The 16,234-nt window shown below is 42.1% G+C and overlaps 1 protein-coding gene across 3 annotated transcripts in view; it reads left to right on the forward strand.

Annotated features, from left to right (window-relative positions):
* MME (membrane metalloendopeptidase) overlaps nt 1-16,234 on the forward strand; it is a 102,256-nt gene that overhangs the window by 78,659 nt on the left and 7,363 nt on the right. For all 3 annotated transcript variants that reach the window (XM_029068977.1, XM_029068985.1, XM_029068990.1), the window contains exons 18-22: nt 7,859-7,978; nt 10,772-10,905; nt 11,024-11,089; nt 14,031-14,126; nt 14,522-14,598. In XM_029068977.1, the coding sequence (XP_028924810.1) occupies nt 7,859-7,978; nt 10,772-10,905; nt 11,024-11,089; nt 14,031-14,126; nt 14,522-14,598 (493 nt within the window). The remainder of the gene's footprint in view (nt 1-7,858; nt 7,979-10,771; nt 10,906-11,023; nt 11,090-14,030; nt 14,127-14,521; nt 14,599-16,234) is intronic.

Raw genomic sequence — 16,234 nt, forward strand, 5'->3', positions numbered from 1 at the left:
CGCTGGGGTAGATACAGGGTAATCAGGTTGTCCCTCGTGAGACTCACAGTTAATCCCCATTTTACAGATGAGGTAACTGAGGCCCAGAGAAGTTAAGTGACTTGCCTACAATCACACAGCTGACAAGTGGCAGAGCCGGGAGTCAAACTCATGACCTCTGACTCCGAAGCCCAGGCTCTTTTCCACTGAGCCACGCTGCTTCCCCCCGTTCTCTCCCATCCTTTCAGGCTCGTATCTCCTCCTGCCTCCAGGACATCTCCACCTGGATGTCTGCCCGCCACCTAAAACTCAACATGTCCAAAACTGAGCTCCTTATCTTCCCTCCCAGGCCCTTTCCTCTCCCTGACTTCCCTGTCACTGTGGACGTTACTACCATCCTTCCCGTCTCTCAAGCCCGCAACCTTGGTGTCGTCCTTGACTCAGCTCTCTCATTCACCCCACGCATCCAATCCGTCACCAATGCCTGCGGCTCTCATCTTTACAATGTCACCAAGATCCTCCCTTTTCTCTCCATCCAAATGGCCATCTTACTTGTACAAGCTCTCATAATATCCCGACTGGATTATTGTGTCAGCCTTCTCTTTGATCTCCCTTCCTCCTGTCTCTCCCCACTCCAGTCTATTCTTCATTCCGCTGCCTGGATCATCTTCCTGCAGAAACGGTCTGGGCATGTCACTCCCCTCCTTAAAAACCTCCAGTGGTTGCCTATCAACCCCCACACGAAACAAAAACTTCTCACTCTGGGCTTCAAGGCTCTCCATCACCTTGCCCTCTCCTACCTCACCTCCCTTCTCTCTTGCTACTGGCCACCCCATACACTCTGCTCCTCTGCCGCTCACCTCTTCACCGTCCCCCATTCACACCTATCCCAGCGTCGACCTCTGGCCCACATTCTACCACTGTCTTGGGATGCTCTCCCTCCTCACCTCTGCCAAACTAACTCTCTTCCCCTCTTTAAAGCCCTACTGAGAGCTCACCTTCTCCAAGAGGCCTTCCCAGACTGAGCTTCCCCTTTTCCCTCTGCTCCCTCTGCTCCCTTTCTGCTACCCCTCTGCCCTCTGCTCCCTCCCCCTTCCTCCCCTTCCCCTCCCCTCAGCTAAACCCCCTTTCCCCCCTTTCCCTCTGCTCCTTCCCCCTCCCTTTCCCTCCCCTTAGCACTGTGCCCATTTGTATATATTTTAATTGCCCTATTTATTTTATTAATGAGGTGTACGTCCCCTTGATTCTATTTATAGTGATTAAATTGCCTTGTTTTTGTCCATCTGTCTCCCCCGATTAGACTATAAGCCCGTCAGTGAGCTGGGATTGTCTCTATCGGTTGCCGAATTGTACATTCCAAGAGCTTAGTACAGTGCTCTGCACATAGTAAGCGCTCAATAAATACTATCAAATGAATGAATGAAAAGGGAAAACCCAACTTCAATGTGAGACTATCTCAAACTACTCCAAAAGCATTATTCAGAAACCTTAAAGTATCATGGCAAATTTAATAAATCAGTTGGCTCATGACATAATAATAATAATAATGATAATAATAGTTGTGATATTTGTTAAGCACTTACTATATGCCAGGAACTGTACTAAGTACTGGGGTGGATACAAGCAAGCAGGTTGGACACAGTCTCTGTCCCACATGGGGCTCACAGTCTTAATCCCCATTTTATAGATGAGGTAACTGAGGCCAAGAGAAGTTAAGTGACTTGCCCCAGGTCACTGGGCAGACTGGTGGCGGGGCTGGGATTAGATTCCACATCTTCCTGACTCCCAGGCCTGTGCTTTATCCACTAGGTGACTGTGAGCCTCATATGGGATATGGACTATGTCCAAACCCATTAGCTTATATCTACCCCAGCTCTTAGAACAGTGCCTGGCACATAGTAAGCACTTCACAAATATCATAAAACAAAAGGTTCAGGGTACAAAACTGAGAATGATATTGCATTTGGTGAAATATCCCTTTCAAAATTCACAGCAGCTAAAATCCCTGTTCTTTTTAGAAATTCAATTTTATGCTCTCCTTCACTGCTGCAACATTCCCCATTTTTAAATGATTGCATCAGTTTCCAGGATTTCTGAATAATGGCTGTGTTGGACTGTTGGGTTCAGAATAATCAACAAGGCTTATTTGCCCTACCTCATTCTCTAGCAATTACACTGGAAATGGAAGGTACAGTCCAACCATTCTGCCCCTGTGGAGAAATGCCATCTGACTGCACCAGTTTCCATTTGCTTGCTCCCACCTCCCCTCCTGGCCATCCCCACCACAGGATTGGTGGCCATTTGGGAGAGGTATTCCATGGCAGCATGGAAATAGCTTTCTGAAATAAAACACTTTGCCTTATTCAACAGAGAAAAAGCCATAGAGTCAGAAATCTGGAATTTAAACGTGATTCTGGGCAAGAACTTGAAATCAACCCACCTTCCCTTCCATTTCTTAGTTTTTCCATTTTGATGTGGCAGTGACTTGGCAATCTCTGCCTAAAAACTCTACTCCAGACCACAACATTACTGTGTTACTTTTCTCTCCAAAAGAAAATTAAGGTGATGTCTCCCTCTTTCATGAATCTCACACTAGCTCTTGAAAAGAGTCAGCTATTCGACAAGCTTCTGGCTCAATAACTTTGGGGTTCTAGTTTTCCCACTGTGAGCATTTCAGATCATCCAAGCCCATTTTCTAAGTGATCGCTACAGTTCACTAACAATCCCTTATTGTCCTATATGAGGTAATACAGCTCATTTACTCTGAGAGAGATGCCTGTGAACTGGACTAATGAAACCTACTGTCTATAAACTAGCTATTAATTTAATAATGAAACATTTTTATTCCTATCAGCTTCTCTAAAGTGCTATGCTATTAATTACTACAAAGTACCTCCTCCAAAAGAGTAAGGCTTTGTTCCCTCTAAATAGATAAAGAAAAAAAAGATCTCAATTCAGAGATAGCAACAGTGTTGATCAGTCATGATATTTTACCATGTTAAAATAAGAACTTAGTAAAATTAAGCTATGGTCTTTAACTTTGTGAGTCTATTAAAACAGTGAGCAAGCTAAAAAAATACAATCTCTACAATATTCAGCAGAAAATTTTGCTCACCAAGCCTTATTTGAATTTTATCATTAGTGAGTGGAATTTGAATCTTAACTTGCCAGTCTGAATCTGATGACTAGTGGTAAATATGAACAGTAAAACCTTATCTTGTATTTAAACAGTACTGAGCAGCGTATAATTAAAGCAGCATGATCTTTAGAGTCAGTGATTAATCTTGATTGTGTGTTCCAAAAGAAAATTTTAACCTTCTGGGTGAATTTTAATCATAGAGCAGACTGAGGGAACCATTTAGTGCTCATTTTCAATTAATAATAAGTACTGAGCATGATTTTTACACTTCGTATTGAAAATAATCATTTGGAGCTGTGATAACTAAGCCAGCTTGTTTTGAGGCTGAAGCTTTATAATGAAGGTCTCAGGAACCTGTCACTCTATCTCTCTGCCTATTTGAGACTAGTTTCTGCTAAACTTCTACATTGGTTTTATCGAGACCTGAGAGCCATTAATTGGTTCTCTTTTTTCATCTTGTTAGCATTTCATTAGAAAGATATTTTAAACTGGTCTAATACTTAACCCTCATAACTCCCTAGGAGGCTCAGGCTCTCAGCATTATCCCTTTTCAAAAGATAAAAGTCGTAGGTTTTGATGCCCCAGGGTCACTGAACAAATCTCTGGATTTCTCAGAGTGAAAGCAGCAAGGGTTGAGTCTTACTTGACTGGGACATACCACCTAGAGCTTCAAAGGAAGGAGTGACCCTTCAGGAGTAGCACTGTGCCAACCTAAAAGGATCAGTTAATAGACTGTTTCTAAAAAAAGCATTCATCAGTCAATCAATGGTAGTTATTGAGTTCTTACTATGTGCTGAGCTTGAGAGAGTACAGTACAACAGAATTAGCAGACAGGTTCCCTGCCCATAACAAGCTTACAGTCTAGAGGGGGAGACAGACATTAAGAATAAATAATTTATAATATATAGCTTAAAGATATGTAAGTGCTGTGAGTTTCCACTCTCTAGTGGGCAGTAGAACTAGAGTGGATTGTACAAATAGAAGAATATGTGTGTCTTGTCCTAAGTATCAAAACTGCAGCATTTATGCTCATTTCAGTGACTCAGTCGGTGGTATTTGCTGAACACCTACAGAGCGCCAAGTATTATAAGTAGTGCTGGAAAGACTACATTGGATAATAATGATATGTGTCTACCAACTCCATTATATTGTATTCTTCCAAGTGCTTAGTACAGTGCTCTGCACACAGTAAGTCCTCAAATATGATTGATGGATTAAATAATAATGATAATAATTCTGGTTTTTTTAAGTGCTTACTATGTGTCAAGCACTGTACTAAGCACTGTGAGCCCATTGTTGGGCAGGGATTGTCTCTATCAGTTGCCAAATTGTACATTCCAAGCTCTTAGTATAGTGCTCTGCACATAGTAAGTGCTCAATGAATATGACTGAAGGAATGAATGAATACAAGACAATCAGGTCCCACATGAGGCTCATAGTCTAAGTAGGAGGGAGAACAGGGACAGGAACCAGGAGGGAAAACAGGTAGAACAGATATCATCATTTATTTCATTTCCATGGCTTTTACTTGTGCAGCACAAAGGCAGCTCTCTCTAATTGTTCTCAAAATGAACTAATCGTTCCCTCACCTCTCATATTCAAAAGTGAATCTCTTTGCAAAGGACCCCACGGAAAGGACCAAAGTTTTCATTCCTCTGACTCCTGACATAAATAGTTGTTGACATGCCGAGGCACCTTGCTCCCTTTTCTTGATATACCAAATTGTAAACCTCAGCCTCCTGCCTTCTTAGCCATTGACTTCTCTCCTAGCCCCACTAAATAAGAATTCAACGATGGAACTCCCAGTGGAGTATCAACTGGGTCGGGACTCCCTGGCCATTTCATTTGGCTAGCTTTGTCACCTGTAAAGAACACGGGCCTGAGTGGATCATGGTAATTGGTTACTAGTACCAGTCTTTACACAGTCCTTCTGTGTGATCTTAGACAAGTTACTTAACATCTCTGGGCTTCTGATTCCACATCTGTAAAATGGGAATAAAGTATCTGCTCTGGCTACTTCTTAGATTTGGAGCATTGTGTGAGACAAATAGAGAGATGTGTGCCAAGTGACCTTTCAGGAAGATTATTTGAACAGGAGTGTGTATTTGTGTAGTATGGACTGAATGAGAGAGAGAGAGGCTAGAGTCTGGGACTGAATGGGGGAAGGGGCTAGAGGCAGGTTTGAAAAGCAACACAGCCTAGGACTCAAGAGACCTAGGTTCTTATCCCAGTTCTTCCACTTGCACACTTTGTGATCTTGTGCAAGTCACATACCTTCTCTGTGTCTCAGGTTCCTCTTTTTAAAATTGGGATAAGATGCCTGATTACCATGTAGTCCCCACCCCCAGCAATTAGAACAGTGCTTGGCACATAGTAAGCGCTTAACAAATACCATTATTATTATTATTGTTTGCCAGTTGTCCAGTTTGACAATGGCCATTCTGGTTTTCATATCACTACCAGATAGGGGATAGACCAACTGACCACTGGATATATATATATCCCTTTCTAACCCTGTAAGGGGCGGATACTTTTATGCCAATATATTAATATGCAATTAGTCAATGTTATTTACTGAGCACTTACTGTTTGCAGAGTACTGTACAAGCACTTGGGAGAGTACAATGCAGTAGAGTTGGTAGGCATGAATTTTGCTGAAAAGGAACTTGTAATGTACAGGGGAAGACAGGCATAGGGGAAATATATGACATCTAGGTTCCTTGCTGAACCTCTCTCCGTCCTACCTCTAGCCACTGAGTTCTACCACTTAGATGTGGTGTCCAAGTTTCTATGGATCTGGGTAGGGAATACAATAACAACCCTGGAGCAGGTGGAGGGATTGAGGTATCTCAGAGAAATGCTATAGGTTTAGGTGAATTGCCCCAGAATTGGGCAAGCTTACATAAAAATGTGTCCATCAAAGTTCATGATGTTACGCTACATGCTAGTGTAACATATGATGTCACTTGCATCTTGTGGTCTGTTTCTCATGTGTGGGTCATTGCTGACCATTCTGCCTAGGAAGAGGCTGATGCATACAGGTTTAAGTTATCTCTGAATGCTTAACATTTCACTTATTGCATGTATTTTTTGAGAGTTTTTGGAACCCATTTCAATCAAACTCATGAAGAAGTTTTTCAATATTGGCCAAGCTGTTTTTCACTTTGTGTCAAGGTGAAATTGTTGAATAAATAATTAAATATGTAAACAAAAATAGACACCAGTCCATAAGTGCTAAGCATAGGAATAAAATGCATAATTGCTAGCAATAGGGTTGATGTGACTGTAGTGTTTAGTGTGGTGAATTAATCAGGGACAACTTGCTTGAGGAGTTGGGGTTTTAGGAGGACTTTGAAGAAGGGGAGAGCTGAGATTGGGTAGATATTTGTGATGAGGGACTGCTAGGCTGTAAGGGCTGTGTGGACGATCACCTTTTTTATGGTATTTGTTAACTTCTTACTATTTGCCAAACACTGTTCTAAGGTCTGGGGAAGATGCAACATAATTAGGTTGGACCCAGTCTCTGCCTTTAGTGGTGATGACAGTCTAAGGGGGGGAAGAATAGGTATTTAAAACCCCATTTTACAGATGAGGAAACTGAGACACCAAGAAGTTAAGTGATTTGCTCATGGTCACACAGCAGTTAAGTGGCATAGCCAGGATTAGAACCCAGGTCTTCTGACTCCCAGACCTGTGCTCTTTCCACTAGGCCTTGCTGCTTCTCTAACAGTGATAAAATATGTTGGAATCTTTCAGAATGTGATCTATAATAGTAGATAATTACAATTCCTGTATGTCTAATGCTGGGGACAGGAACAAGTCTGAAATCCAAGGTTTATTTTCTCTCCCTAAGAGGATGCTGCACCTTCCTAAGAAGAGAGTAGAAGTCGAGATCCAAAGATGTCTGGTTATATTTGCCTGCCTTTTCTCTGGTCTTCAGAGATTTTTGAGGTTGAGTTTGAAGTTGTACAAGATAAAAGGCCTAAGTTATATGAGTCGATCAATGATGTATTGCAGAGTACTGTACTGAATGCTTGGGAGAGCACAATATATAAAAACAGACTTATTCCCTTTCTTACAACGAGTTTACAGTCTAGAGACAGAGTTTACAATCTGGAGTCTGTCATCCCCTGAGAAATGGCAACCAATTCTTTGCATTTATACCTATATGGTTTCTCTAAACATTACCATTTGATGTGTTATACATTTAGCACACATTTTCTGTTTGAAAAACCATGAAATAACTCTAGAGCTGTGAAGAAAATAAGTACTGCCAAAATGTAATCTAGGAAAACTGACCCCTATTTGCCATCTGACTCTGGGAACCATGGCATTACTTTAATAATGCTTGCACCATGTTCATAAAATGGATGTTTATTCTGTAAAGTTTGATCTAAAAAATCTGGCCTTAATGCCCAACAGTTGTAGGTTTTTTTTCTTTTCTCTTTCTTTCCTTTCTCCAGATGTTATCACTATAATTATTTCATGGAACAGAACTTAGGTTATACCTAACTGATAATGGCTCTACCAACTCCATTCTAGTTCCCATAAACCCATCAGTGCCTTTGGTTAATTAAGAGACTATAAGGGATAGCACAGCACATCATATCCTGAACTGTAAATGTTCCTAACTATTGGTATAATGAGTGGTGTTGTGAATCGTCCTGTCCAGGAACAGTAGTGGGAGCTGCAGTTTTTAGAAACTGAATGGGAATAAGTAACTGTCTCTTTTTGTTACAGTTTTCCCAGCTGGAATTTTGCAGCCACCTTTCTTCAGTGCCAGTCAAGCCAATTCACTGAATTATGGTGGCATCGGCATGGTCATTGGGCATGAAATCACTCACGGCTTTGATGACAATGGTAAGACACCGTATTTGTATTTCCTCTTCTTACACATATCCTGTGAGTGAAAAAATCCATGGTCAAGGGCCCAAAATCCGATTGGGGTATTTCAATAAGAGCTAATCTCCCAAGCCTCAGAGCATTTCAGGTAACAGTTTCTTCAAAGAAAAAACAGCCAATGGTGAGGAAGTTCAGTGTTGGACCAGATACACAGTGGAGACAAGGAGGACCAATGTTGGTCATCACCAGTGGTATTTATCGAGCACTTACTGTGTGCAGAGCACTGTACTAAGTGCTTGAGATATTACAACAGAGTTGAGAGATGTGTTCTCAGTGGAAAGAGCACAGGCTTTGGAGTCAGAGGTCATGGGTTCGAATCCCGACTCTGCCACTTGTCAGCTGTGTGACTTTGGGCAAATCACTTAATTTCTCTGTGCCTCAGTTCCCTCATCTGTAAAATGGAGATTAAGACTGTGAGCCCCACGTGGGACAACCTGATTCCCCTGTGTGTACCTCAGTGCTTAGAACAGTGTTCTGCATATAGTAAGCACTTAACAAATACCAACATTATTATTATTATTATGTTCCCTGTCCACAGCAAGCTTACAGTTTAGAGGTCAAGATAGCTCCTTAGGCTTCTGCTTATAAGAATATACAGGATGATCAATTGTCCAGGATGGTGATGGGCAAAAGCTGGGAGGGTCTTTGTTGGGGTTCTGACTCAAAGAGCAATCAACTAAAGTTAGATCGAGGGTCAGATCATTTCAGACCCCAGAGTCCTGGAGCCTGCCCGTAGCAATAAGACAGAGGGAGTGGGCAGGGAATGTATCTGTTGATTGTTATATTGTACTCTCCCAAGTGCTTAGCACTGTGCTTTGTACACAGTAAGTGCTCAATAAATACAAGTGAATTAATAAGTGAAAAAGCTGGGTCTCTCAGCTGATATAGGAAATCCTACTCAGTTCTGGAATCCTGTTCTTCCACTCTTCTGTTCCTGTTTTGCTGCAATTCCCAGACTTGAATCCAGAGGACTATTACAGCTAGTGGGGTCCTCTTCCACCCAGCTACCAGTAGAGCAGTAAGTTGCATGCACAGTACCCATTAGCCTGGCACCAATGCCTTGGGGTACTGACTCCTTATTATATCAAGTATCAGCTGGAAAAAGCCCTCATGGAATCTGCATCCAGTTCAGGAAAGAAGTCTGGGCTTCTCCACTTGGTGGTTGAATCTAAGTTCTCAAAAAATTCTTGGTCTACCACTTGTCTGCTGTATGATCTTGGGCAAGTCACTTAACTTCTCTGTACCTCAGTTACCTCATCTGTAGAATGGGGATTAAGACTGTGAGTCCCATATGGGACTACCTGACTACCTTGTAATAATAATGTTGGTATTTGTTAAGTGCTTACTGCATGCAGAGACAGCACTGTTCTAAGTGCTGGGGTAGATAGAGGGGAATGAGGTTGCCCCACGTGAGGCTCACAGTCTTCATCCCCATTTTACAGATGAGGGAACAGAGGCACAGAAAAGTTGTGACTTGCCCACAGTCACACAGCTGACAAGGGGTAGAGTGGGGATTCGAACCCATGACCTCTGACTCCCAAGCCTGGGCTCTTTCCACTCCAGAGCTTAGAACAGTGCATGGCATATAGTAAGCACTTAACAAATGCCATCATTATTATTAACTAGTCAGTCAATTGTATGTACTGAGCATTTACTGTTATTGTCTGTCTCCCTCTCTAGACTGTAAGCTTGCTGTGGGCGGAGAATGTGTCTGTTATATTGTACAGTGTTTTGAGCACAGGAAGGGCTTAATAAATAGTACTGAATGAACAAATCAATACTGAGTGCAGCACACTGAACTGAGCACTTGGGAGAGTACAACACAACAGAAACATTCCCAGCCCACAATGAGCTTACAGTAGAGGGGGGAGACAAACATTAATATGAATAAATAAGTGATAGATATGTAAGTGTCGTGGAGCTGGGAGGGGGAAGAATAAAGGGAGCAAGTCAGGGAGACGCAGAAGAGAGTGGGAGAAGAGGAAAAGAGGGCTCAATCAGGGAAGGCTTCTTGAAGGAAATAATGCCTTAAATAAGGCTTTAAAGAGGCAGGGAGAGTAATCAACTACTTTAGCCCTTTTTAGCTGCAACAGTGATTCTGACTTTTCAGGGTTGTTGAGGTTTGGAAGAATGTAGGTGGGGTTTCTGGGAAGCCCAGAGAGGTCCAGAGCGGGGTGGGATGGCTTCCAGAACAAGGACCCTCACTGAACCAGGGCCATGATGCAAATTTCCCTTCTCACCCAGCATGCCTCTGGGCTTCAGAGAAATCCTGAAGGTCTGCTGAGCCTGAATTCTTACACAGCCCATCTGGACCAGGGAGGTTGTCCAGAACGGTCTCAGCCTCTAGAGGGAAATCCCAAACTAGGAGCCATTGCCCAGAGCAGTGCCGTTTCACCCAAGGCAGTCCATGGTCCTTCAGTTCAGATCCTGTGGTGACCCTGGGGTTGGGGCAGGGTTACCCACCTGCAGGCTGACACTGGCTGGAGAATGTCACAGCCAGAGGCAGAAGAGCTGGAAAACAGGCCAAAGTGGCCTTTTGTCTTCCATAAGGAGACATTTTGGGGGTCACAAGGAGGCCTGTTAATGCTCTGCAGTTCATATTGCATCAACTCTGGGGCTTACTCATTCTGCCTCTGCAGGTCTCTCCCATGTGGTCAACTGGGGTTGTCATTTGACCCCTAGTGAAGGAATAAAAACTGCTTTTAACTGTAACCACTGTTGTAGTAAATCTCTTTCAATGGATGCATTCAGGAAGAAACTTTAACCAGGATGGGGACCTCGTGGATTGGTGGACTCAACAATCTGCAAAAAACTTTAAAGAGCAGTCTGAGTGCATGGTACACCAGTATGGAAACTTCTCATGGGACTTAGCAAGTGGACAACATGTATGTCATTAGATTCTCCTTGCTAAATTACGTGGACATTTGTAACTTTGCTGTATTCCGCTCTGCTTTCTCCAGCATCAAACCTAATACATGCTAGGTTTGTGTGTGTTTTTAACAGCTCAACGGACTAAACACTCTGGGAGAAAACATTGCTGATAACGGTGGCATTGGTCAAGCATACCGGGTGAGAAACTTTTGGTTGTTTTTTTCCTTTTTTTTTCATTTTTCCATTTCTGTGTGCAGGCAGAATCACTTGGGTGTTAGCTAAAATGAAATAATTACTAGTGATTATATTTGTTTAGAGCTTACTATAGTCCAAGCACTAAGTTCTCAAGTAGATCCAAGATAATTAGGTTGGACACACTCCCTCTCCCACAAGGGGTTCACAGTTTAAGTAGGAGAGAGGAGGAATTAATCCCTATTTTAATTAATCAGGAAGGTAAGGCACAGGGAAGTGATGTGACTTGCCCAAGGTTGCACAGCAGACAAGTGGCAGAGCTAGGATTAAAAACCAGGTCCTCTGACTCCCAAGCCCAGACTCTTTCCATTAGACCATACTGCTTCACAATCATCAGGAAAGTGGGAGAAAAATAGAATCCGCATTCATAGTACCTACAATTGTTTTAATTACCTTTAAGTAGAAATCCCTGCTCTCCAGCTCTCAAGATTAATTAAATAACCTTTTAGTGTTCAGCCAAACCAATGCAAATCTTGGATCATTTCCTTTTAGAGTTTTATGAGTGGGATTTGTTCACCTCATTAAATTTCTTTAGGTTGTTTTATGTTTGTTTATCCTCTAAGTTGTGGTGTTAGTAGAGTATCTTTGAATAGTGGGATTGGAAAGGAGAGGCAGAAAAAGAGTAAAAGAGGGAGATCCTCGGGAAGATTGGCTATTTTGTGGACTTGCTTTAGAAACTCTTGCTCTATCTCTTATATCTCTTATATCTCTTATATATCTTATATCTCTTATATCTCTTGCTTTAGAAACACCTCAAGTGACATTCCCAAAGTCACACAGCAGGACAGTGAGTGATATGGGGGGGCTAGAGTTGGGTCTCCTGATTCCCAATCAATCAATCATATTGATTGAGTGCACTGTGTACAGAACACTCTCCTAAGCATTTGGGAGAACAAGAGTTGGTCGATGCAATCCTAACCCACAAGGAGTTTGCAGTCCTGTGCCCATTCCTCTAGGTCATGTTGCTTCCCTATGCACTACAAACCAGCCTATCCCAATCTCATATTTGTAGTCTGTTTACCCTTATCAGGTGCATGTCCTTATCAAATTTGATTCTGTTTGAGATCTCTTCTCCAATTTATGACAGGCATGTTAAATTTTATCCACTCGACTGAGTTGGCCACAGCTTTCCCAGGTTTATGCCATCTACATTCATTATTATCATCATCATCAATAGTATTTACTGAGTGCTTAGTATGCACAGAGCTCTGTATTAAACACTTGTGAGAGTACAGTTTAACAGAGTTGGGAGGCACTTTCCCTGCCCACAGTGAATTTATAGTCTAGAGGGGCAGACAGACATTAGGATACATAAATAATTTATCATATATAATTTAAACATATGTGAATATCATGCTGTGGGCTCAGGGTGGAATGAATATCAAATGTCCAAAGGTCACAGATCCAAGTGCTTAAACAACCCAGAAGGGAGTGGGAGCCCAGGAAAAGAGGAATTAATTGGGGAAAACCGTCTGGAGAAGATGTGACATTAATAATGATTTGAAGGTGGGGAAAGTGGTGGTCTGGCATATTTCGAGAAGAAGGAAATTCCAGGCTAAGGGAAGGATGTGGGAAAGATATGGAAAGGTATGTGAGGTATGGATTGGAGTAGGGAGAGACAGTTTCAGGGAGGCTAGCGAGGACAATGATGCAGAAGTCAAATTGGGATAAGATAAGTGGTTGGATCTCATGGTAGCAATTTTAGGTGGATCTGTATTCTGTATGTTCTGTATGAACATCTTCTCTAGTCCATTACCTGGTACCTTGATGAAAATCTAAAACAAGAGGAGCTCCAGGACTGTTCACAGTAGAGAAGTGGTTCTGTGCTCCCAGTATTGATCCATTAAAATCTAATTTCTGACAATGATGGTCTGGCCAGCTAAGCACCACTGAAACCCCTGGGATCCACAACTCAGTCTGGTTTATTGATGAGTAAATGTGCAGGACAGAATGCACAGGTTTACTGATGACAACATAGATCACATCTATCTTGATTCTTCTTTCCTCACCTTGCTCTCTCCTACTACAACCTGGCCCACACACTTCTATTCTCTAATGCTAACCTTTCCACTGTACCTTGATCTTATCTATCTCGCCTCTGACCTCTCACTCACATCCTGGCTCTGGCCTGGAATGCCCTCCCTCCTCATATCTGACAATTACTCTCCCCGGCTTCGAAACCTCATTGAAGACACATCTCCTCCAAGAGGCCTTCCCTGATCATGCCCTCCTTTCCTCTTTTCTCTCTCCCTTCTACATTACCCTGATTTGCTCCCTTTATTCATCCCTCCTCCCAGCCCCAGAGCACTTATGTACCTATCTGTAATGTACTTATTCATATTAATATCTGTCTTCTCTCACAGACTGTAAGATCAATCTGGGCAGGGAATATGTCTGTTGTATTGTACTCTCCCAAATGCATAGTACAGTGTTCTGCACACAGTAAGTGCTCAATAAATACCATTGACTGGCAGACTGACATTTACTTAGCCTGCCGCATCAATTGAGAAGTTTTGATTCCTTTGAGAGGCCTTATCCTTAATGAAGTCATGGTAATCCAATACCCTATTCCTTGCAAAAGTGCACAAATTGAGTCCTACAATTCAGTCAATGGCATTTACTGAGCACTTACAGTGTGCACAATACTATATTAAGCACTTGAGATGATACTAGAGTTGGTAGGCATAATCCTAGCCCTCCAGGAGCTTACAAATTCTTCATCTGTTAAGTAAGTTCTGTTGGCTCACCTGAATGAAATGGCTTTTGTGAACAGGGAAAAATGCCTTTCAAAATATAGCAGGTATAGCTATGAATGTGCATTGTTCCTGTTGATCCAGAGAAATAATTTTTATAAAAGTCAAATTTCCATTTTATTCCCATTTTTTAGGCCTATCAAAACTTGGTTAAAAAGAACGGAGAAGAAAAATTACTTCCTGGCCTTGACTTGAACCACAAACAGCTGTTCTTCCTGAACTTTGCACAGGTATTGTACACTTCTTGATGGATGGATAGGAAAATCATTCTTGAGTTACAATTTCATAGTAAGCATGCAACTGACTTTTATCATTTTAATGGAATGTGGCAGAACGTATCAACTTGTCGACATTCACCCACAGGCAAGAAGTCAGCTTCATAATAATAATGACGGATAAATTGGTCTCATAATTCAATACCTGTTGAAAGTTCACTGAGCCAGTAATCCTACAGTGTGAATCTTATAGTATGGAATTCCATCTCAATATTGAGATGTGAATTTAGTTTTTATTTCCACAACCTAGACATCTGAATTGAAGCACACACAATTTTTTTTCCCCTTCGAAAAGTAACATTTGGAAACTATTAAATATTTCACACTGTGTCTTTGTCTTTTGTCTGTAGGTGTGGTGTGGTACATACAGGCCAGAATACGCTGTCAACGCCATTAAAACAGACGTCCACAGCCCAGGAAACTTTAGGTTGGTGCTTATTCACAAAATAAGTATATCAACAGTCTATTTAAAAATGAAACCTTACAGCTACCAAATTGGGAAAACTTCTAGATTCTTTTATCCACTTGACATCACCTTTCAAGATAGTGCCAGACCCATTAACATTCTTAGTATATTACACCTGAATACAGTGAGGATATGTGGATTAATTGTGGATCCTTAAGGACTATAATATTGAGAATCTGTAAGGGTTCTAAGGAAGAAGGTGTGATTTGGTTCCCATCTTCAGACTGTTCCTACCTCAGTGGCACTGCATCGCTGGGGCTTCAGCACTACCTAGTTCCATAGATCAGGTTTTGCGTGCATTACAGGTCTGTTCTTTCAAGTTCATAAATAAAGAATAATTAGGTTTTTTATTAGCTCATATTTGGAGTTGGCCGGATCTTTTTCTGAAGTTGGAAAATTATATGAAAGCAACTTTAGACCCTGAGGGCCCCTCTGAAGCTCTTTCATGTACTTCTTGAGGTTCAAACTGCATAAGGCTCAGAGTAAGAGGAACAATCATTTGCCAAGGATATTGGCATTTTCTCCAGAGGCAAATGGGCTTTCTTGGCTAAGTGTCAGAATTCCATTTGGCCTTGGATTACGCCACTTTCTGGGAGTGCATTCATTCAGTCATCCATTCAATCATATTTATTGAGTGCTTACTGTGTGCAGAGAACTGTACTAGGCACTTGGGAGAGTACAATATGAAAGTAAATAGACACATCCCCTGGCCACACCAGTTTACAGTCTAGAAGAGAAAGCAGAAATTAGTATAAATAAATTATGGATATTATGTACATAAGTGCCATGGGGCTGGGAGGGGAGAAACCTCAGTTCTGAGTGCACAAACCTCAGTTTTGAAAAGACCAGATAAATCTCTCAGACCTCAAGTTGCTGCTGTAAAATGACAATTGGGAGATTTGTATAAAACTCCCTCCTCAAGCCCCCTATTCCCTTTCCCACCTTCTTCCCTTAATGACCTGGCCACATACTTTACTGATAAAATTGAAACCATCATATGTGAGCTCCCTAAAATCTTCCCTGATCCTCCCATCTCTTCCTTCCTCCTGCCTCCTCTTTGAAATCTCTCATCTTTCCCAGCAGAATCTCAAGAAATTCAATCCATCACTAAATCTTGTTAGTCCCACTTTCACAACATAGCTAATACCTTCCCTTTCCTCTCCATCCAAACTGCTACCATGTTAATACAGTCACTCATCCTATACCACCTGGGTTACTGCATCAGCCTCCTTGCTGACCACCCAGCCTCCTGCCTCTCCCCCCTCCAGTCCATGCTTCACACTTCTGCCCAGATCATTTCACTATAAAAATGTTCAGGACATGTCACCCAACTCTTCGAAAAACTCCAGTATTGCCCATCCACCTCCGCATCAAACAAAAACTCCCCACCATTAGCTTTAAAGTGCTCCACCATCTTGACCTTTCCTACCTCACCCTGCTACTCTCTTTCTACAACCCAGCTTACACACTTCACTCCTCTAGTGCTAAGCTTCTCACTGTGTCTTTATCTTGCCTACCTTGCCTCCTGCCTCTGGCCTGGAACACCCTCCCTCCTCAAATCCGAAAGACAGTTATTCTCCCCCCATTTCAAAGTCTT

Source organism: Ornithorhynchus anatinus, chromosome 1 (genome assembly GCF_004115215.2).
Source record: "Ornithorhynchus anatinus isolate Pmale09 chromosome 1, mOrnAna1.pri.v4, whole genome shotgun sequence".
Lineage (NCBI taxonomy): Eukaryota > Metazoa > Chordata > Mammalia > Monotremata > Ornithorhynchidae > Ornithorhynchus > Ornithorhynchus anatinus.